Source organism: Mastigoproctus giganteus, chromosome 11 (assembly GCF_048544385.1).
Source record: "Mastigoproctus giganteus isolate SK-2022 chromosome 11, ASM4854438v1, whole genome shotgun sequence".
In the NCBI taxonomy this organism is placed as follows: domain Eukaryota; kingdom Metazoa; phylum Arthropoda; class Arachnida; order Uropygi; family Thelyphonidae; genus Mastigoproctus; species Mastigoproctus giganteus.
The window spans coordinates 37,061,140-37,086,183 of NC_143585.1; the positions used below are offsets into that span (position 1 = coordinate 37,061,140).

Below are 25,044 nucleotides of genomic sequence, written 5' to 3' on the forward strand. Positions count from 1 at the left end.
GATCAATAGCATACAGTGCCTATAAAAACAGGCACTGTAAAATATTATTAAAAGTGAATATCATGTTCATAATTATAGTAATATTTTAAAATTTTTATTGTAACATCATCCCATTTCATTTTTAAAGATTTATCTGTAACTATCTTAGAGATATGTCTGCCAAAATCTTTCTTTAGAATGACAAATAAAATATACAACATTCTCAGATTTTTTTTTTTTTTTTTTGCCCTATTGGCTCACTATGAGAAAATAATTGTCATAAATTGAATTTCTTAAATATTAACGCGTGGTGACTGCACAATATTTCAAACACAAGCTGCCACTTTCTCCAAAAATGTACCTTTTAAAATATAAATGAATAAGAAGTATAAAAGGTAGAACACAATGCATGAATTTTGAAGTAAAAACAATACCACTCTTTGAAATACTGGCCAAAGAGTGGCAGTGTATAAATTACTTTATACAGTGAAGTAAAGATAATTTATTGAAATTATTTCAATAAATTATTTTTACTTCAAAATTCAGACCAGTCTACTGTTCTACCTTTTATAGTATTAGTATTAAAAGTGGCATATGATGGAAGAAAACATGCTTATAAAGCATCAACTTAAAAAAAAAAAAGAAGCCTTCCCACATCACTTGTCCATTCCACTCCAATAATTTGTCTAGTTCTGCCTTTAATTCATTCAAACTACTCATTTTCACAACAACAGATGGAAGTTTTCCAACAAGCAACTACCCACTGGCTGAAGGCAAACCTGTGCGTATATCCCACAACCACCCTTTCTCAATCTGAATTTATGCCTGCCCTTCCCCTCATGTGTAGTCTGAGCAAGAGGAAGAATGTCATCAGCACTGAGCTTGCTCAATCCATTCAAAGCCTTAAACACCTCAGTCAAATCAACTTGCAGATGCCTAATCTCTAGATGCTGCAATTCATAGAACTGATGCCCTTCTTGGTAAAGCTGGTCTTGGCGCATTATAGCCTTAGTAGCTAATGCGCCAATAAAATCAAAACCAACCAACCAATCTTGGTAAGACCACCCTTTCATTCCCTTCACCAATCTTATTGACCTTCCCTGCACCTATTCAAGCAGATCTATATCCTTTCTAAAATGAGGCCTCCAGAGAAAATATAAGTGCCTTGTCACTGCCATTTTTACTATAGTATGAAAAAACATGGCAAATAAAATCAAGTCTGGCAATGTAGAAAATACTGAGAAATGTATTAAAGAAAAATTTTAAATTATTCTTATGAGGCAAAAAACTTAAAATCAGTCTTTCTGAATGTGTGTGTATGGGCTCAAACAGTATTTTAACTGAAACATGAGTTCAGATGAAAATTTATAGCTAATTCCTTCTTGCATACACAATATATTTGTAGCTATTCAGCAATATACATTTAAATACTAAAAACCATTCTCATCTCCAAAAAAGATTCTTACTGGATCAGCAAACAGTCAATCTGATCATTGAAGTGAACAATTATACAAAGCCTCTACAGCAATGCTTCCCAACCAGTGGCTTGAAAACCCACAGGGTTCATGGATAAAATTTGGTAATGGCATCTTTTTCAATTCCTAGTTCTACACTTATTATCATTAATTTAGTTCCCTTCCAATTTCTTAAGACTACATTCTCTCTCTTTTTTCTGTTCAGCCAAGTTTTAAAGTAATGTTCTTCAAAACAAGCTCAGAAGTCTCATCAGTTTCAGGAAAATGGTTTTAATTTTTTTATTATATTTCAAGAATTGCATTTTAATATTACTATGTACCTAACTACAAACTGATGACAATATCAGCAATTCAGATGATATTGTCATCAGTTTTTGTGACAAACCCCTTGAGTAATAACAATTTTTGCAGTGAACCCCTTTAAAAATTTTATTAACTGTTCAAAGGGGTTCACTGCAAAAATTGTTATTACTCAAGGGGTTTGTCACAAAAACTAATGAAAAAGGTTGGAAAAAGGTAAAGTAATGAAAGATTTCAAGAATAAGTAAAAATTTTTGTGGTTCACAGGATGGAAAAAAAGATAAAGTTAATGACACATTCAAACCACCCCACCAACACAGCCTCCAATCAGACACACTTCTTTTATTAGACACCTGCTGAAGAAGGCACCACTAAAATTACTCTGACCCTTTAGAAAGCTAATGCAAACCCTTAATAACCATTGTCCACAATCAATACTTTCACAGAGGCTTTAGGCCATATTATTTATTTGCTTTGCACCTCAACCCCATTATTAGAACAAGGTAATCTATAACAAATTTATTAACTCTTTGGTGTAAATCACAGATGGAGTAATGTTTTCTGAATGGCATTTAATCCATTATCCATATATCCATTCACCATATCCTTCTTTGTGAATCAACTGAATTGCTAAAACTTGTTGGATAATGATATCTGGTTTATTAACTATTTTAAATAGCTCTCCCCAATGTTTTGCAGTCAAGAAATGTAGAAGATTTGTATTATTTCTAGTTAGGTGTTCCCACTGATCTAATCTCAGATTAGTGTTGTTCTAGTTAGTATCAATCATTCTTCAACTCTGAGCCTTAGTTCAAAAATTGAACGACTAGACCTTGGTATCATCTTTACCAATTCTTAGAACCTTCAATTAATCTGTAAAAGAATCTGCCCACTAACACTAGGCTTAGTGACCAGATATTCCAAGTTGTTTCTCCACTCAAGCTATGCTCACTGTTTTTCAAACCATCTTGTTAAGCTACAGAATGAGTACAGCTCCTTATCAACTCAACTCTTTATTCAAACATTTTTTGATTACTGCTCCAGTTGCTGAAACACCATATCAGACATGTACATGGTCACTGACCAGTAACTTTGACCTGGCTCCACTTTATCAACAGAGTCTTCCCAAATGTACATTGTCTGTATATTGTGTTGTTATTATATCATATTATGTTCAGGGACAGGCCGTCCTGAAGGTGCAAGGGGTGCACTGCATCCAAGCACCTGAAAACCTGAAACTTACATACACATATGAAGAAAATTTTAAGTGGGGGGGGGCGCCAAATTGCGATTTGCACCCGGGCACCACATACCCTAGGAACACCCCTGATTATGTTAATTATATTATATTTTTCATATATAATAATTCCCCTTCTTATCACTTGTCACATTATGCCAGCTTTAACCACATATTACATAATGTATTTTAACATTTTTCTCTCACATCTTACATCATATTAAGTATCCCAATGGATTGTTCTTCCTGTATCATATTATCTTAGAATAATTACATTGTTGATCTTATATTATGTATATAGACTTTGTCGAGTAAATCATGTATCACATCAAATGTTCTTTTTGTCATCATATGATTTTGGATCCTACTGTGGACTTTATATCAAGTATCGTCTACAGTGTATACACTATTTTAAGTATAGTATTAGTAGTGGTAATAATGGCCTCCACAGCCAAGTGGTCAGGAGTGGGAGTGCAGTAGCACACGTCCTTTGAGTAGCCTGGGGTTCAAGCCCCTGGCTACTAAATACAGTCGATCTGCCAACCTGCACTGGACCAGCATGGCAGATTATGGTCTATTTCCCTCAATGAATTGTTGAGGAGGCTTTGATCCTGCAGTGGGTTGATAATGGCTGCAGTTTACTTTATTAGTAGTGGTAAATGAATGCACTACTGTTTTTTTTTTTTGACAGAAAAGATCTGAAAACACTACAGACAGCTTTTGATCACTAGTTGTCACAAGTTCCCTTGTGACAACTGTGATCAAAAGAAAGCAGTCAATCAGCACTGCCTACCAGCTGTCAAAAAAGGCTTTAAGGCAAAAGTAAGAGTAGTTAAGACAATATTACGGTGTCCTATTCTAAACACTATTAAATCAAAATCATAGCACTGAATTAAAACTGAATGATTATATATTTAAAAAGTTCATAAGAAAAACTTACGCCATTAACAATGTTGGCTATCTGCTTACTTCTATCAAACACTGCTTTTTTGTCCTGTTTTAATTCTTTAAACTGCAAAGAAATATAAGAGTATTAATATTAAAATGGCAAAATTATGCAAAAAAAAAAAAAAAGCAAAGCTATACAGAATCAACAATAAAAAAAAATAATAGTAATAAATAAAAATAATACATAAATAAGCAAATAAAAATTTAAATAAAACAAAATGTCTCCCTAGTTTTCTATTTCAATTATTTCTTCCAAATAATTATCTCATCCTTCTTTAAATCTACATAAGCTTTCCGAGTCAATAAGACTTGGTGGAAAGTTGTTCCAATAGTTGATTACTCTTTGACTAAGACAATTTTTTTTTTTACATCCAGCCTAAAAACCCATCTTTCCTTAACATGAATCTATGTCCCCTTGTTTGCATCATCCTAGAAGGAGGAAATATGCCACCACCATTAAGTTTGCTCATTCCTTTTATGGCCTTAAGCATCGCAATCAGATCCCCATGAAGATATCAAATTTCCGAACTTTGTGGTTTATCGAGTGGATTTTTTTTATGTCTACTACCAGTCTTTTTGCCTGCCTTTTTATCCTTTCAAGCCTGTGTTAGTCTCAGTAACCTTACTACACTGCTGGTTACTTTCCAGAAGAAAGAAACCATGCAATCCCTGCCTGAGGCTAAACATCATTAACAGGATTAGAACAAAGGCGTTTTCCACCCAATGTGGGAAGGACAGCAAGTATACATCCATTGTGCAACCTGTGAAGGTTGAAGCTTTTTTAAAGATTGTAGTCATTAATGATATGAAGTAGCTGTATATAAGTTGCCAATATTTTTAAACAGTCAGCTCCATCAACAGCATGATGCAAGTATGAAAAACTGTGGTCAATGGCACTTAACAGTTTCAAGAAACATTATGCTTACAAGCAGAGCATTTTCTGCTTTTAACTGCAATTAAGAAATAAAAATTTTATTAATTTATCCCCTATTTTCCTAAACTAACTGGACATAACAGCTTCATTCAAATAAGTTAGGTTATGGAAAGCAAACAATTCACTGGCTACATCGTAGTAAAAAACCATGCATTCCTCATCCATATCAGTAGGCAAGGATTGCATTTTTTTTTTCCTAGAAAGTAAGCAACACTGTAGTAAGGTTGCTGGGATAGACACAGGGTACTGTCGATGACTGTAGGAATTTTTCCCCTATATACTGATTCCCAACACAGGTAGAGTGTACTGGGAACCAATTCCTTAAGTAAACTTGGTATTGTGGGCCTTAATTTGATATCATGCAGCTTTTTTTTTATGTGAGAATGTATCAAGAAAAACTATCAATTCTTAGCAAAGTGTATCGTATTGCTATTGATCTCATTCTAACTAAAGCTCCTTGAATGGGATCAATAATAATGTCACAACTACTCATTGCTATCTGTAAACTCAGCATCCCAGACCTTTTCATACAGAATTGAGCTTTTTTATTGTTATTTTTACCAGATAATAAAATGTATAATTTTGGTAAGAGTTTTGAAAATGTTCTAAAAGCTATTCTGTGAATTCTACTCTCCCACAATACATGACAGGAGTTCAATTCTTGGAAAAGTGCATTATGTTCTTTTTGATTTATAAATGCCATTGAATGACCTTTTTTTTCACCCCCCCGTTACAATTCTTGAAATGGGTAATGACTTATATTAGCTAAAACAGATGCAAAATTGTCAGTCATAATTACTGACCACATAAGATCTACAGCAAAGTTTTCTTTAGTGGTAAAATGCAGTGGCAAAACTAAATTTTGCCCTGAAAAAATCCTTAACAGCCCATGCACAGTCTAACCAGTGGTAAAGTGGCTGCTTTCAATACTTTTGTGATGAGCCTAGAATGGAAGATGTTCAGCTGGAAATCATAAAATAGTGAAAGCTAAATTCAACCTACATTACACAACCAATTGCAACTGCAAAGTTTTCTGTAGCAGCAAAAAAGGTCACTTTTTGCCTTTGTTTCTTACCATACCGAACCTAGTTTACCTTCACAAAACTATTAAATCTAGTTAGGAAACAGGAAAAATGGGAGTAAATTTTTATTTCTAATTTTTAATTAAACAAAAACAATATGCTCAACTTAGCAACATAATGCTTCATTAAATAATCAAGTGTTGTTGATTAGAAGAAAGAAACAGTTTGATGTACCTGCATCACCTTATCAATGGAGCTGACTATGTGAAAATGCTAGGGAGCAACATGACATGCTGCCCATCATTGTACCTGAATAGCTCTCAAAAACCTCCCTGCAGATAAGGATTTACTATCTTAGCTGCTTCTTTCAGTATAACCAAATAGATACCATCAGTTCCTTACATTTTCTTCAATTTTAAACCTGATGATTTCTCTTCAAAAGTTTTTTTCACCAAAGACAGTTTTATTTCAGCAAAAAAAAGGCCTTGTGTGCCAGGAATAGGCATACTGAAAAAATCTTGCAACTAGACAAAACATATGAAATAAAACTATTAAAATATAGTAAAAAAATAAATAAAGTACAGTATAACCAAAATTTTTAAAGAATATAAGCTAAAACACAGATAGAAATAAAAGTGATAAGACTATAAGAAATAAATGCTAAAAGTGAGAAAATTGGAATATACACCAAGAAACTTTCCGAGTGATGTGCTCCTTTATCAACTTTTCATAATAAATGCAGAGTTGTATTTTTCAGAATAAACACATAAATACATATAGTTGATAAAGGAGCACACTGCTCAAAAAGCTTCTTGGTACATATTATGTTTTTATCATTTTTTTAAATGATAATTTTAACAATTTTGGTATTTATCTGTATATTCTTATCACTTTTATTTCTATGGTTCAGCTTCTATTCTTTACAAGTTTACATTATACTGTACTTTATTTATTTTTTACTATATTTTAATAAAATTTAATTTTTTATGTTTCATTGGTGGTTGCAAGATATAATTCAGTATACAATTTTATTTAATACTCAATAACTGTGAAAGTAGTAGAATAATTTTCAAGAAGACAGCTGTTACCTGTAAACCATGATCAGTTTACAGGTAACTATGATCAGTTTGCCCATTTTTCTGGTTGAAAAAAAAAAAAAAAAAAACAGTTTCCAGGGTAACAAACCAAGCAACTGTTGCCTAAAACTAACTCAGCCATAGTATATAAAAAACCATATAATTTCTCTCATCTTGATGGAATTCAAGCCCAGGCCTTTTCACATTACTCTAGGTGTGGCCTGACCATTGCCTTGTATAATGGGATAATCACCTCCCTGTCCCTGCACTTGGAAGGATGGTGACTATAACCATCGTGCTATGCAAGAGTTTTTTCTTTAGAACGTCAATAAATATTAAGAGTGACAACTATGATTATAAGTTTATTCGATCAATACAGTATGCATGAAAAGTATTAAATTTCTCTTACTTGGTGTAAGAGTAAATTTAATTGTAAACTGGGTGTTCTTATGAATTTGTTGAAATATAAAAGTACATTTCTATAAACCATACAAACATACTCACAAAGCCTATTTTATAATTATCGGTATAATAAATTTATAAAATAGGTTTTGTGAATATGTTTGTATGGTTTTTATTCTAACCAAACCCTGGACACTTCCAATCTTTGCTTAAATCCCAAAATCTGCCCTTCCCCCCAAAAGTCTCACAGCTTATTCATGTTTTATAATCTGAAAATAGGGGTACAACAATGGGAAATATATGTGAGAAATTTTCAGAATGCTATCTTAAATAATATTATATGCAGAATATCAAGCATAACCTTTTCAACCATATCAATACAAATATGTTATGTTGCACAGTTTCCCAGAAAAACTGCAAGATGCTAGCCATCTACCAAATTTATAGCTATGACTCAAGTTTCCAAATTCAACAAAGGTTAGCAGCAAGAAATACAAGGGGGTATCAAAAAGTTCTTATCCTGACCTAGATAAAACATCAGTAGGAAGATGCTGTTTTTAATATAAGTTGTCTACATGTTCAATAACTAACATGTGAAATTTCATTCCTGTAGGTGATCATACTCCAGAGGTGGAGTATGATCTGAGGAAGGATGCTATGGTTGACAAAGTGGCGTATCGAGCAATGATCAAGTTACTGCAGGATAAGAAAGCTCAGGAAATTGACGAAGAAATGAAAGCTGTGTATGGGTATAATTGTCTATCCTATGACACTGTAAAAAAGTGGAAATGGGAGTTCCAGTGCAGTCATAGAAGTGTCTTTGACGAGCAAAGAAAAAGGAAGGCCATCAACATCCATAGACAGTGAGACAGTTGCAAAGGTTGAGCAGCTGGTGCTGAGTGACAGATGTGAGACAATTCATTTCATCGCAAATGCAGTGGAAATTAGTTATGGGTCTGCCCACAGCATTTTACATGACCATCTGCTCATGTCTAAGGTCTCTGCATGATGGGTTCCAAGATTGCTGACACCTTTGCAGAAGCAATATCGAATGCAACGTTCTAGCCACTGTTGGATTTGTGTAATGTGGATGTTGAGAACTTTTTTGGTTGGTGACAAATGACGAATGCTGGGTGTACCAGTATGATCCAGAGAATAAAGATGTGTCTCAGGAAGTCATCGACGAAGTGGAATTGTGGTTTCAGGCAAAAAGTGTGGGCATTAGCATTAGTAAAGGCACATGATACAAGAAAGCAAGCTTATATAGCATCAGGCAAAACAAAAACCTTCTCATTTCACCCATCCATTCACTCCAAATGTTTGAACCATATCTATGAACCACTTCTATGATCAAGGCATTAAACAACTGATCCATAGATGGAAGAAATGTAGACTATACATGGAGAGTACATAGAAAAGGATTAAAGTTCCTGTGAAGTTACACCTTTCTAGGGCTATTATTTCTAGGTAAGGGTAAGAACTTTTTAAAAACCCCCTTGTAACAGTGTTTTGCATAAAAATTAAAACTGCCATCGTAGATCTAAAGATCAGTTTACCCTGATTTCAAACTTGCTCTCATAAATGTGGTTCTAATAATTCCAAATGGCATTACTTGTCAGTTCCTTCTAAGATGTCAAAGATGCCAGTTTTCTTGCCATCACTAACTAGGCAGTTCCTTAAAAGACAAAGTACTGATGAATGCCAATACCTCTTCAACCATAAATGACTGGTTGTTTTATGCTTATGCAATTCTACTAGGAAAAAAAAAAATAACATCAGAGGACAGAAGTTCAGAAGTTATGGTCAGAGACAAATGTGCCATTTTCAATGCATTTGCAAATCCTTAAACTGCAAATTAACAAAAAATTATGTGATTTTTATGTGGGGAGAAATAAAACATATTTCAAATTTGGATGCAACTATTATTGAAGGGTGACAAATACATGTAAATACAGTATAGAAAGAATAAATATATTCATTATTCATTAGTCACTAAATAGAATTACCAATGGTTTACAATTATAGCTTTTGTTTTTGGTATAATCTATTACTACAGCTGCTTTTTGAATTTTCAGTTCCAAAGAAGTTTGGCTAGACCACTTTTAAAATTCATCCTGAGCTTGTCAGATCCTTCATGGCTGAATGCCTTAAAAACACAGTCTTCCATTAATGCACAGTTACAAAGATCCCTAGGCCGTTGCACAAGCTTAAGCCAACACACTATGAAACAGGTTACCATCATTTTCCCTTTAAGTTATTAAAAAATATAAGTACTCCATATTAATCCCACTCAACTTATTAACAATCTAACATCAGCTTAAAATGTGCCAGCTGAGGACATTCCCCCCCCCTCTTGTGCCATGTTCTTTGTTATTGATTGGTTTTCTTTTTTCTGTTTTAATTTTAACCCCCACCCACAAATGTCAGTGAACAGAAATGTCAACTAGTTCGTATGTACATATTACAGTATGTATTAATTATTCCGATTATCACGTATATTCTTCCGATTTTCACGTATCATTTAATTTTTTAATTGGTAAGGTAATAAAGGGTAAATTTGTTCTTAATATATCTTTGCTTTTATAGCCAGTGGATAATATTCCTCCTATTTTCACTAATTAGAATCGCTGTTTAATAGAATTAAAATTCAATTCACAAACGTGATCACAATGACCAGCGCTTACTGCACATCGTATAGTGAACGGTACTTTACTATGTTGAGTTCATCGTAATGTGATTTGATTATACAGTGAACCAATTGTAAAGGGGGAATACACTGTATTTTTAACTATTTACATGAAACTTCAGATAATTGGGGCAGCCGCTTAATCGGGCCAAAATGCACTGGCCAAAATGCACTAGTCCCGATGTGTCCCAAATAACGGGAATGGACTGTACATATATATATATATACACACTGGTGTGCAAAATTTAAGGACCAGTCAGGTTTTCACCTGTAGCTTCTCATAGGAGTGGCCTGGATATGGGAAAAGCATGCCAAAGGAACTTCGTGAGGTACAGACACAACAACCAAAACAAAACGGTACACAGGGACTTTATTCAAAAATGGTAACACAGCATTGGCTGCCATGATACAGATGCATCACTGCCAAAGATGGAACAAAGGGAAGAGGTGATCCTCAGTAGGAGATATGGCCACACCTAACATCGATACAGGCTTTGCACCACCTGTCCATACTTAGAACAATGTTGTTGATAAGTTCTTGTGGTAACATCATCCATTCCCCTGTCAGCACCATCTTCAGCTGGTGAACATTTTCTGTGGGTGTGGCCGTGCCACTAGGCGTCTCCTCAGAGCGTCCCATATGTGTTCAGTGGGATTTAGATTGGCGGAACGGGCAGGCTAATCCATACGAACAATGTTCTCACTTTCCAAAAGCATATCAACAGCTGCAGTGCGATGGGGTGTAGCGTTATCATCCATAAACACGAACTGGGGCTAATGGCACCTCAGAACAGACGCACATGGGGAAGGATTACCTCACTACAGTAGCGTGCACTGGTTACAGTATCGCCTTCCAGTATCTGAAGTTGTGTACGTCCATCCAAGATAACGCCTCGCCAGACGAGAACACCTCGACCGCCATATCGATCCCTTTCAGTGATGTTTGCGGGGTGAATACATTGTGCCAACCTCTCGCTAGATTAGCTGACGTCCAGAATCGCTGCTGAGACTGAATCTACTCACATCAGTAAAGAGTACCTTAAGTAAAGATTTTGTGGTTGTAACCTTTAGAAATAGTGTTGGTCCTTAAGTTTTGCACACCAGTGTGTGTGTGTATACACACACACACACACATATATATATACACACACACATATATATATATATATATATATATATATACACACCACTCTTACTAATATACATATCTTAAATATTTTTACTACATTCTTTGTTATCTTTACATGTGTTGCTTTACTCTTGTTACTTTGTAATGTTCTTGGAAACAAACTGACCAATAAATGTAGTTTTCTATCTTTAAAATTATCAAAAATAAAGAAAATTTTTTTTTTTAAGAAAAACAAAATCTAATTGACTTACAAATATTACTTGCCTCTTTATTATCATTAACAATGATAAGCTCAACATAGCGAGATTTACTATTACTCCTATATGGATCCTGAAAGACAGGTGATCTTCGATGCTAAAAACAGAAAAATAAAAATTTCAGTATGACAAATATTATTAATATATTTAAAATAAAAAATTGTATTCCATGTTTAGGATCAAATATAGTATTACTGTAGTAATCTGAATTTCATTAATCTAAATCTGGTTTTAATATATTTTTTTCAATAATTAAAAAAAGTTTTCTACTAAATAATGTGCCGACCAGGCTAGCCAGGTGGGTAAAGTGCCTGCCTGGCAACCCAAAGGTCGTGGGTTCGAATCCCACCTTGGGCCTGGATCACAGTACTGCAAAAACCTTGGGAAGTGCATTATGGCCACAGAAGCCGATGCGCCAACAACTAAAAAAAACCAAAAAAAAAAAAAAAAAAAACTAAATAATGTGCTCAAATTTTCTTTGAATACTATGTTTGTGTACACTACTGTTACAGAAGTTAATGAAGTCTGGAGATAGAACTATCAATCATGTTGCTACCTTCATATGCTCAAATATTTCCCAACCAAGAAAAGATTAAACACCACCATTCAGGAAACTCCTTGGTGTGACAGAAAGTGAGCATTTTAGAACTAAAAACATTCTAAATAGTTGGCAGCATCTTTCTGAAAGAAAAAAAAAACTCATCTTTTTTTTTTTTTATTAGAAACCATTTTATACTGCCACATTCATCCATTATTTATCAGAAAACAGTGAATAATTAGTGGTTAGATATTCAGTGTTACCGGTTCAGTTTTGATGTGCACCGCATAACTAGGTATGTGTATTTGTGTAACTGTGTTTCAACTGTCTATGATGCAGTTTAGCAGTAATATAAAGAAGAAGCACAAAACATTATCTCCTCTCTCTCTCTCTCTCTCTCTCTCTCTCTCTCTCTCTCTCGCATCTTAAAATGACTGAGGAGAAGCAAAAATCACATTTGAATTTCAACATTGTTAAGTCTATTATTAATAACTTTAAAAAAATGAAAATTTTAAATTCGTTTTATCTCCTGACCAAGAACTGATTAACAACAAAACACTTAAACAGTGTAAATGTCCTTTAGTGGAAACTGTCTCAGATACCTGGCTTCTTCACTGATTGCATAAAACTCCAATTTCTCAGGAAATTTTATGTGAGAAAGCAAAATTTTTTATTTGCAAATTACAAAATATTACAATTTCAAGGCTAGTCATGGGTGAATGGATTAATTTAAAAAATGCTATGCAATGTAGATATTTTTCTGTAAGCGATGAAAGACATTCTAATGATATTGCTACTGTAGAACCTCTTCGGTATAAATTTATTCAAAAAATAGCTGAACTGAATTTGAGTCCTGGACAAGTTCATAATGCTCACAAAAGTGACTTATTTAAAAACATAGATTCTGTATCAAGTTTCCCAATGAACAAAGAGAAAGTGACATACCTTCATTATGTGTATTTGAGGTAAACTCCTCTTATTAATTTACTAATACCTTCATTATGTATATACCTGGAAGCCACAAATTATATTTATTGGTGCCAGGAAAATTACATAATTTTGCCTTTAGCCAGCGGGTGGTTGGTTGGTGGAATAGACTTCCATATCCTTGTCGTGGAAATTGATAGCCTAAATAAGTTTAAGGCTCAGCTGGACAGGTATTTCGAACGAACAGAGGGGTGAAGTGGAAGTGGTTATTTTTTATTTATTTATTTATTATTTTTTTTTATTTATTTATTATTTTTTTTTTTTGGCTGATGCTGCATAAGCTTGCTTTCTTGCATCAAATGCCTCTACTAATGCTAATGTAATGCTAATAATCCACAGCCTTGCATGTTCTCTACAAAAGCCACAAGAAAGTTTCAATAATAGAGAATTGTTCACTGAATGGTTTTACTCTGAATTTGTTTCCATCTGTAAAAAAGACATCTAAAAGAAATGAATGCCAGAAAAACCCTGCTAATTCTTAATAATGCAGCTTGTTTTGGTCTGGTTTGGTTTTTTTTTTTTTTTAGGAGCATTAGCAACTAAGGCCATATTGCTCCGGGAATATGCGGTGGTCATTCCCTTGACCTTTCCGCATCCTTCGTATTTGGTGGTGACGGGCTTGAACCCCAGTCTAATCAAGAAGCGTGTGCTACGCACTGCTGCTCCTTCCCACCTGGCTACGGAGGCGCCACTAATCCTTAATAATGCAGTAAGTCACCCATATGTATATGAATTGCAAAGTGATGATGGGAACACTGTCCTAATTATAAGCCTCTAATGCAGCCAATAAATTATATTGCGATTCAAGTAATCAAATTACAGAATATAAAATCTTCTCGTTCACGTAGCAATGAAAATTGAAAATAAGACAACTGCATTAAAAAAACAGATGACTTTCCTTGATAAAAAATTAAAAAAATGCCCAAAATTGGTTTATAAGTTGGACTGACGTTACATATCAAATTAGCAGAAAATATAAAAATTATTTCAGATTTTGCACCAACAATAAAATTATAAATAGAACCTTACAACATAAAGAAAAGTAAAATGAAGGAGCCATTCATATGAATTTGCTGAAATAAGAAATGCTGTTTTATGTTTTAACACATGTATTGAGCAGGTTATAGAATATGACATACCAGTTCACCTGATCCTGCTTCTACATCAATTTGCAAAAATGCTTTAGAGAAGAGAATATGCAAAGTAAAACTAAAAGAAAACAATAATAAATACATATGCAAATAATTTATGTGCATAAAATATGTTTGTATGTTATAATCTCACTAATCTGAACATTTTAGTAATGTTCAAACATCTCCTTGCATTAATTAGATTCAGATTACCGCAAAGGTACTGCATTTGGAATTTTTATAAATGCATGTTAACATTAAAAAATTTGTAATTTTATGTAAATCTTATCAAAATTATATAATCATTGATGTTGCTATATAATGAAATGCTATCTGCAGTTTAAAATTAAATGTGCAGTACTTAGCATTAGTTAGCATTAGTAGAGGCATTTGATGCAAGAAAGCAAGCTTATGCAGCATCAGCCAAAAAAAAAAAAAAAAAAAACCCACTTCCACTTCACCTCTCTGTTCGTTCAAAATACCTGTCCAGCTGAGCCTTAAACTTATTTAGGCTGTCAACCTCCACCACAAGGGATGGAAGTCTGTTCCACCAACCAACCACCCGCTGGCTAAAGGCAAATTTCCGCACGTCTATCCTACATCTGTCTTTCCTCAATTTGAATTTATGCCCTCTCAGGTGATTTTTCTGAGCTAGAGGAAAAATCCCATCAGCATTGAGCATGCTTAAACCATTCAAAGCTTTATACACCTCTATCAGATCACCTCGCTGGTGCCTAGTCTCCAGACACTGTAATTTGCAAAACTTAAGCCTTTCTTCGTAAGAGCACCCCTTTGTTCCATTCACTAATCTTGTTGCCCTTCTCTGTACTCGTTCCAGCAGCTCTACATCCTTCTTGAAATGAGGCCTCCAGACCTGTATACAGTACTCTAGGTGTGGCCTGACCATCGCCTTATACAATGGAATAATCACCTCCTTATCCCTGCTGGAAAAATTCCTGTATATCATTGACAATACTCCATGAGCTACTCTTGCAGCCCGTCTGCACTGCTCAGAGAACTTCATATCTGCCTGCACAACCACCCCCAAGTCCCTTTCATTCTCTACCACTGTCAGTGTAGTACCACAGAGTTGATACGTTGCTCTGGGGTTGCTGTTTCCCATGTATAGTACTTTACATTTGTCAATGTTAAACTTCATTTGCCACCTCTCAGCCCATCTGCTCAACCTTTCCAGATCCTGTTGCAGCAGCATAGTGTCAGTAGTGTCCTTGACAACCCTGCCAACCTTTGTATCGTCTGCAAACTTGGACATTAAGCCCGATATACCATCATCAATATCATTTATAAATACAGAAAACAATAATGGACCCAACACTGAGCCCTGAGGGACTCCACTAATAACATCAGTCCACGATGAGCAGTGTCCATTGATTACCACTCTCTGTCTTCTCCCCCTCAACCACCCCTTTATCCATAGCAGCAATTTGCCTCCAATGTCACACTGCTCCAATTTGTGTAGCAGTCTTCCATGTGCAACAGTATCAAAAGCCTTTCTAAGATCCAAGTATACAATATCAAAGTTATTCCCTGCATCCAGTTCTTTTGTGACTGCATCATAGTATCCAATCAAGTTGGTCAGGCAAGACTTCCCCTTAACAAAACCATGCTGTGTCTGAGCTATAACTGAAGTCTTGTCTAAATGATCCTGCAGTGCTTCTTTAACCAGTGCCTCCATTAATTTTCCTGGAACAGAAGTTAAGCTCACAGGTCTATAATTACTTGTGTCAGCCTTTGATCCTCCTTTGTGAATTGGGGTCACATTTGCACATTTCCAGTCTATGGGTACCTCCCCTGAGTCCAAGGAAGCTCTCATAATTATGGCTAAGAGTTTGCTTACTTCCTTTGCTGCCTCCTTTAATATAACTGGATAGATCCCATCCACCCCGGGTGCCTTTCTTGTGTTTATCTTCAACAGTTTCTCCTCCACTTTACTCCCAGTTATTTCAAGATTCTGTAGCTTACTGCTAGAGTTGAATACACCTCTGGCATTCCCCTCGCTGAATAACTCCTCATGTGTGAATGTCGATGCAAAATATTCATTTAGTTTGTTAGCTACCTGAGCAGGATCATCAACACTTGACCCATCAATATCAAGTGGACCAATCTGATTCATCCCCTTCCTTCTAGAGTTTACATAAGTAAAGAACTCTTTGCTGTTTTTTTTTGCATCCCTTGCCAAGGATTTCTCGTAATCTGCCTTCGCCTGCCTAACCTCCTTTGTAACTTGGTTGCATATCAACTTGTATCTATCATAGGCTTCTGTGTCATGTGTTAATTTGCATGTATCCCATGCATTTTTCTTCTCTGCCATATGCCTCATTAGTTCATCTGACATCCATTTTGGCCTAAACCTTGAACAATATTTCTTAGTTGGTATGTAAAGCCTAGTAGCTTCCAAGATAAGTTCTTTGAATGCTTCCCATTTTGAATTTGCTGTTGGTAACATCATCAGTTGGTACCACTGTATAGAATTTAAATACTGTCTCAGTCCATTGTAGTCGCCTTTACGGAAGCAATAACCCTTCCCTTTACCCCTAATGGTAGTTACCTCTTTGAGTAAATCCCACTTCAGCACACTGTGATCACTGCCACCTAGTGGTTCATTTATCTGCAGATTCTTAATGCATGAAGAATCACTGCTGATAATCAAATCAAGAGTATTACTCCCTCTAGTTGCCTCCCGAACATGCTGATGTAGAAAACAATCATCCAATAAATCCACAACTTTTTATGCTTTAGATAACTAAACAAGATAATAATATAGACTGCTCAAAGTGATTAGAGGATAATTACAATATTGGGCAAAGGTAAAGAAAGCCAACACAAAAACCATGACAAACTTACTGGACAAACTGGTTTGCTGCTACCGAGAATGCAGGGAGAACGCAGTTTCTCCCTCCATTCTCGGTAAACAGACGGTGTGTGTTATCGGTAGCAGCAGTATAAGTCGAGAAGGATATATTGATTGACATGTAGGTGTGACAGGCAATAACATCATAGTGTTAAGTGACTGATTGGCATTATTATATGTATATACAAAGAATCTTTCTTTCTTTTCCTATATTGATTATAGCAAATAAAATATCAATAGTTCCTATAAGTTTATAAATAAATAAATTTCAATTAATTCTTGTGATACAAATTTTTACAAAAAATGATAATGCAAAATTGGGCATAACAATGTGCAAATTAACTCTGTAGTAATGAATGCCATTTATATGATTAACAACAAAACATTTTATCCCTAAAAAATGGCAAATGGTCAATTTGTAAGGTTTATTGTTGAATGTTATCACTCATTGTGATTTCTGAATCCAGGATCTAGAGTGTCTTAAAGTGACACTCCAAGTGTCACTTTAAGGCAGGAATGGTTTGAAGAAGAAATGAAAGCCGCTTACCAATGAATGAGTTTACTAAGAGATGTCAACTATTCGATTTTAACTGCTTTTGTAAATGACAGTCGAATGTTACAAGTTCTCCGCAGCCACAGGAATATGCATATCACCTCATACCATATGAAGCTATCCTCACAAAAAATTACTTTGTGTGCTCCACTAAACCATATGCATCAGTGTAGGAGACAACTCAAGAGTGATTGAATCAATTAAATGGAGCAAATTTCTTTTCATCAATGAGTCTAGGTTCAGCCTATAATATGATTCTCATTGAGTCCTTATCTGGCACAAATATGATGCAAAAACATACAGCTTTTTTACATTAGAAAGACCTGAAATTTATACATAATTCATTAAATAATAAATATGTACTCACCTTCGATGATAACTCCTATTCAATTAGAGTATAAAATGCCCTTCCCAACTGCAGTCTTAAGTATTCACATTTCTCCAAGCAGGCAGACTAATTTTAATAACATTATAGCTTATGCAAGTGAAGAGGTTATATATCTTTAAAGTATTCTTTTATGAGAATATCATCCTCAATAATAAATAAATTCTAGTTCTCAATAAGACTATAAGTTAGGTGGAAGATGGTAGCTCAAGGAATTCAAACATTGCTTTTCCCTGATTTTTCTAAAATTTAGTCGTAGGTTTTCCATAGCACAGCTACAGTCATTAACTTCCACACAGCTACTGTACTACTATATTTTACTCTGTGTGTATGTAGTCAAACATAAATTCACATCATATTATGATATAAATTTATGTTTGATGTGATATGTGTTAATGAAACTGTTAAACTAAACTGTTAAACTACATCAAACAGTTTAACTGTCAATGAAAAGCATGTTGCACCAGCAAGTTTCCTATGGCTATACACAGCCACATCAAGAGTAAGTATGGGTTCTAGAGAAAACAGCCTCAACAGGCCCAGTTTTTCCTTCCAATTTATTTTCTCTTCCAGATTCAGGCCCTAAACAATGTCCAGGTCCAAGACAGCTGACCCACTTACTCCTCCCTCTCAAATCCCCTGGCCCACTTACTCCTCCTTCTTAAATCCCCCTAAATTTATTAACAATTGCCACAGTAATACCATTCAATCAAGGGCGACTTGCAAAATAATTTCAAGATTACTGGGTTTTTTTTTTTTTTTATGCAACTTTTTTTCAAAGGGTGCCAGACTTGAAAATTCTGTATTTTTGACAGTAGAATTTATGAAGTTTTTTACTGTACATGTTTATACTTTGCTTGTTTCAAAACACAAGAAAGGTGTTGGTTTTTATTCTTTTATAAGTTAAGATAGTATAACTTCTGACTGTCAGTAACTGTACCAACAACTTTCTAACAGTAAATTATATCTTTCCTGAAGAAATCATATGTGAAGTTTTCATAAGCAAAATGCAATCTGTACTTTCCTTTCCTGCCTATAAAATTAAATTAACAAAAATTAGGTGCATTATGTAGAGCTTTTAAAATGAAGTTCCATCCAAGCAAGCCCTGATATCTAAGATGAAGCAATTCACAAACCTTTATTTCATGGCTTTTTCAGTTTTTACAGAGTTTGTACATATTTTAGCCTAAGTAAACTATTTAAATGCTACAGCAGAATCCATAGCTATTCCCTTGTTCAAGAATGGCATGAATTTGGTGGGAAAAGACTAATGGTCCGTGGAAGCTTCATAGCTGGGGAACAAAATTTAAATAGTTTACAAAACTATAACATCATTAAGAATGACCCACTGATGGGTCAGCATTATAGAGGTGAGATTCTGCAGCCAACTGCTTCCCTATAAACCACAGAAATTGTACAAATATTTATTTTAACACTTTCACTGCTAGCTTTTCTGATGACCTTTTTTTTTTAAACCTGGGATTGAGTCAATTTGGAATGGGAACGGCAGAGACATTTTTGGGCTTTCTTCTCACTATGGCTGAATAAGTCAGATGCTGGTGAAGGTTACTTGAGAAAAATGTCTGATTTTTCTTCTGTCAAATCAGAAGAAAATGGCTCTAAAGTCAGGTGGTTTCCTCCTAAAAGTAGATTAAAAACTCCCATGATGCAGTTAACATGTTACGAGATAAAACCCTGCAATATGCACCTGATTAACTGACAGTATACTGAATGAGAATAATGGGATATGGCCTGGCTGCCTTTCCCTCCTGACTTTAATCATAATTAGCATGAGCATAATATACTGGGCAAACATTATCACTTGATGGGACTACCTATGATGCTTTCAGCACCACAGAAGATAATCTACAAGTAACAGCATGTTTGTCCAGTACATCATCATCAACAGATAAACTAACATTTCAGCAGCTGAAGAATGCCCTTAATGAAGGGCAGTCAAGAATTCCTCTGATAATCTAATGACTAGGGATACATCTTTGCAATGCCAATGCTTGTGCAAATTATTACTAATTGCACAATTTATGCTTTTCGAATTTTCATAACGTGACTTTTCACTATCTCTCCTTTTCAAACTGAAAGTTAACCTGAGGTAGTATCTGAGAAACAACACTGACTGTGTCATAGAATGTGGTCCATCCTGTAAACATTCCTTAATTGTTTTGAGTTGTATATCATTAGCTTGACATTTTGAAATTAAACATAATAAAAGGTACAAAAATACATATAGACCTTTCTGAATACAACTTCATTTCTCATAATTACTACTACTTATGCCAGTGCTTTTCAAATGAAACTCCACCCAAACAAACCTCGATATCTATGAGATGAAGCAATTCACAAACCTGTATTTCACAGCTTTTTTCTCATGGCAGTGGAAACTGTAAAAGCAGTCTTCAAGGGTCCAGAGTTGAAAGGCTGATGATGCAAAGGTCCAAACTATAGGAAGAATGCACAAGAACTAATCATTCATCTTATGATTGGGTATAAGGTGGCTTCAAGTCAACTAATACACTTAAGATCACTATATTTTTGAGTGATATGAAATCCTTCAAATTTTACTCTGATAAACACAACTTTCAAGCTCATTCCAATTGCTCTGCAAGATCAGATGAAAAAGGGAAATATTTACTACAGCCCTCTCCAAGAATCAATAAAATTAAAAAAAAAACAGTATTAAACTATAATCATATTCAAAATGAAGAGCAGAACACAACAGGATTTCAGAGAAGATTCTAGAACAGAGCCAAGCTGAGACTATTAACTAATATTAACCAATAACTGAGATTATTAACTAAGGAAACAAACCAATCTTAAGAAAGATTTTGAGTTTTGGTAATAAATAAAAAAAGCAATATAAAAATCTTAGACAATCAAAATAATTATTACATAAGCTGTCCTCCATTATTCCAATCCCCAAAAATTAGAACAAAGTAAAACTAAAAAAAAATCAGAATTCTAGCCAGCCACAGCTAGACCATTAACAATAAAATTAAAAAAATAATAATAAATAATAATATCTTATAAATACATATAGAAAACAAAATCCTTTTTAGGAACACAACATTAAAATTTTCAACTTCTCCTCATCCCCCACAGGTCACTGCCATTTCTTCCATTCACAACCTCAATGGCAACAATTTCAGGCTAGCAAGATGTCAGAGATCCACACACATTTTACTAGTGGGGGGGAAAAAAAATAATAAATCACACAATTCCACCGAACCCCCACCCGTGAGCCACCAAATATGGAGGATGCAGAAAGGTCAGGGAATGACCACCGCATATCCCCGGAGCAATATGGCCTTAGTTGCTAATGCTCCTAAAAACCAAATAACAACAACCACACCCCCCCCAATCCTTCTTCCCATCAGGGCATAGTATACATGCTAACCTGTGAATGATGTCACACATATGGGTTAACCATACAGAAAAGCAATTTGTCATTTTGAACAGCACACAAAAACCACTAGATCAGGGTAAATAAATTTATTAAAATCACCAAGCGCTGTATCACATTCTCACGAGCTCAACTTCAAAGTGCTTTCCAAAGATCATTTGCAGAAAAAATAGGAATATAAAGAAGTCTTCATTATACAAAATGACAATAATTAATTAATTAATTAATCACAAATTAGGTAAAATCACCAACCACCTAGACTGGTGTGCCATGTTTAAACAGGATGTTCTATACCACCCACTCCACCCGATCTTTTTCTCTCAATCCCACATTCAGAAGTAAACATTAACATCCCAACTGACATGTTGTGACATCTATGCCACAACCCAATATGTACAGATCAGCCAGAATAGTGGCCAAGAGGAAGATACCTTGCCTTAATGCCTCATTGTCTATGCTATCCAGCTCATCCTATCATTATCAAATTGTCAGGTTCAGTTTTTTTTTTTTTTTTTCTACTAGTGACAACTCTCTTCTGTTTCATGCCATTACAGATAATAGTGCCCTGAGGAATTCTGGAAGCAGGTCCAGAGGAAATGTTGATTTTTCTTAATATATTAAAACTATGCAAATTATTATTTAACTTTCTGCTAAATATAATTTTCCAGTTTAAAGTCTTAAGTCATCATTTTATATGTAGAGAGTATTCCTAGTTTAATTAATTATTTAAATCTTTTTAATAAAAAAAACCTCAATGCTATCACCTAAATGAAAAATGTCCTATCAATTTAAAATTCAAACAATTTATTTAAATTCAGTACTTCAGATATTTTTTTATCCACGTTGAGCTAACTATTAAACCTATAGCAACTGCTTACTACAATAACTATAATGAAATTATCTCTAAAATCAAAAAAAAACTTTAATCCATGAGCAAAAGAAATGTTTTTATATGTTACTTATAGTTTCAAATATTAATGTAGATAAAAAAAAAATCCAGAAACAGATAATTAAATAGAGGAACTGAAGTTTAGCAAATTCAGTATAATATCATGTCTCAAAATATAAACAGTAAGAAAAGATTCTATTTTCAAAACCAAAATTCTGAACTTATAGCTGATTCTTATAAAGATTCTTGGATTTGATAACTCTGAATTCTATATATTTTTGGCCTATTTTTAGCAATTGCTGTGCAAATCATGAGAAGTGAAATTACTTCTAAATTTTTTCCTCAGGGAGTATTTCCTTGTAACAGACTGTGGGCATTCAATGTGTTTCCTAAGGATTTCATTTTTGTCTTCTATTTATACTCTTTAATGAAATATGAAGGAAGTCTCACTCTGCTCAAAGCAATTTGTAGAAAGAGTTCAGGAACATTCATCACAATAAGATTTTTAGTTTAAAAATCTTATTAAACACTATATGGAACCAAAGTTACTTGAGACTACTTAACACTTATTAATGCTTTTCCAAATATAAGGCATTACCTTACTTAAAGCAATACTGCATATCAAGCTAAAGAGTACTTTTTGCTGCCTCTTTCCTATCAAGGCATTAAAATCTTTTGTTTTAGTAACTGGTTTATCAAGATTTCATATTTCCTTCCATCCAGAAAGGTCAAAATGTATTTATGAACATTATTTGTATACATAATTTTAGAATTAGAGATATGTGATATATTTTATGAATAAATATTAAGTATAACTACTGATAAGAAAAATATACCTGATTATGCCTTTAAAATTAGCACTTTTAATTTTTTTAAAATCACTTTATACAGTATTTTAAGAAGATAAGTACAGATTCCCATTATTAGCAACAAAGCATCACTAAATGCACTGAAGGAAAATCATACATAAAAAAAATTATAGTATAAGTTTTATATATGGTGAAAAACTCAAAACTATACTTTTCTAAACTTACTCGATGTAATCTGTCTAACACCTGAGCTTGTACTAATGAATGTTGGGAATTGGCAACACCTGAAAATACAATACAGTTTCAATAACCTAAGACATCAAATACAAAGAGTATGTCTGAGTAATTTTAATATGGAATGTTCTATTTTAAGTCCTTGCCAAAACATAAAAGTTGATATTTTTTTTTTAGGCAAACAGGAATATAAATTATTGGTAAATGGTGTACATCATAAATGAAAAATTAAAAAAAGGCGCAAACTTTTGTACACACACACACACACACACTAAGATGCTAAGAAAAACAGCTTGTTGTTTGTTTGTTTGTTATTTGGTTTTTTAGGAGCATTAGCAACTAAGGCCATATTGCTCTGGGATATGCGGTGGTCATTCCCTGACCTTTCCGCATCCTCCGTATTTGGTGGTGACGGGTTCGAACCCCGGTCTAATCAAGAAGCGTGTACTACGCACTGCTGCTCCTTCCCACCTGGCTACGGAGGCACCAAGAAAAACAGCAAGGATTTCTTTACTTATATAAACTCTAAAAGGAAGGGGATGAATCTGATTGGTCCACTTGACATCGATGGTGCGACTGTTGACGATCCTGCTCAGATAGCAAACAAGCTGAATGAGTATTTTGCATCTACATTCACACGTGAGGAATTATTAAGGTTTGAAAATGGCAGAAGGTTATCAAATTGTAGCAAGATACTTAATGATTTTGTAATAACTGAGAGCAAAGTGGAAGAGAAATTGTTGAAGTTAAACGTAAGAAAAGCACCTGGGGTGGATGGGATCTATCCAGTTATATTAAAGGGGGCGGCAAAGCAACTAAGCAAACCCTTAGCTATAATTATGAGAGCATCCTTGGACTCAGGGGAGGTTCCCACGGACTGGAGATGTGCAAATGTATCCCCAATTCACAAAGGGGGATCAAAGGGTGACATGAGTAATTACAGACCAGTTAGTTTAACTTCTGTTCCGGGTAAAATAATGGAGTCGCTGGTTAAAGATGCATTGCAGGATCATCTAGACAAGACTGAAGCAATAATTCAGACAGAGCATGGGTTTGTTAAGGGAAAGTCTTGTCTGACAAATTTGATAGGATATTATGATGTGGTTACAAAGGAACTGGATGCAAAAAATAATTTTGATATCATATATTTGGATTTCAGGAAAGCTTTTGACACTGTTGCACATGGAAGACTATTGTACAAATTGGAGCAGAATGGTATTAAGGGTAAGTTGCTACAATGGATAAAAGGATGGTTAAGTGCGAGAAGACAGAGGGTGGTAATCAATGGGTGCTGCTCTTCTTGGACTAATGTTATTAGTGGTGTCCCACAGGGTTCGGTGTTAGGTCCACTGTTGTTTTGTATATTTATCAATGATATTGATGAAGGTATATCAGGCTTAATGTCGAAGTTTGCAGATGATACAAAGGTTGGCAGGGTTGTTAATGACAGTAATGGCAGTGTGCTACTGCAACAGGATCTAGATAATTTGGGCAGATGGGCTAAGAAGTGGCAACTGAAGTTTAACCTTGACAAATGCAAAGTACTGCATATGGGTAGAAGTAACCCCAGAGAAACGTACCAACTGTGTGGTACTACACTTAAGGTGGTAGAAAATGAAAAAGACCTGGGAGTAATTGTGCAGGCAGATATGAAGTTTTCTGAGCAATGCAGACAGGCTGCCAGGGCAGGTCATGGGGTTTTGTCAATGATATATAGGAATTTTGCTAGCAGGGAAAAGGAGGTGATTATCCCTCTGTATAAGGCAATGGTCAGGCCACGCCTT

General features: G+C 34.7%; 1 protein-coding gene across 1 annotated transcript in view; it reads right to left on the reverse strand.

Moving 5' to 3' along the window:
- LOC150077913 (zinc metalloproteinase-disintegrin-like MTP8) overlaps positions 1-25,044 on the reverse strand; it is a 241,339-nt gene that overhangs the window by 46,712 nt on the left and 169,583 nt on the right. Inside the window, exons 6-8 of the mRNA XM_090385351.1 lie at positions 23,252-23,310; positions 11,453-11,542; positions 3,932-4,003 (exon numbers count right to left, since the gene is read on the reverse strand). Of these exons, the coding sequence (XP_090241477.1) occupies positions 3,932-4,003; positions 11,453-11,542; positions 23,252-23,310 (221 nt within the window). The remainder of the gene's footprint in view (positions 1-3,931; positions 4,004-11,452; positions 11,543-23,251; positions 23,311-25,044) is intronic.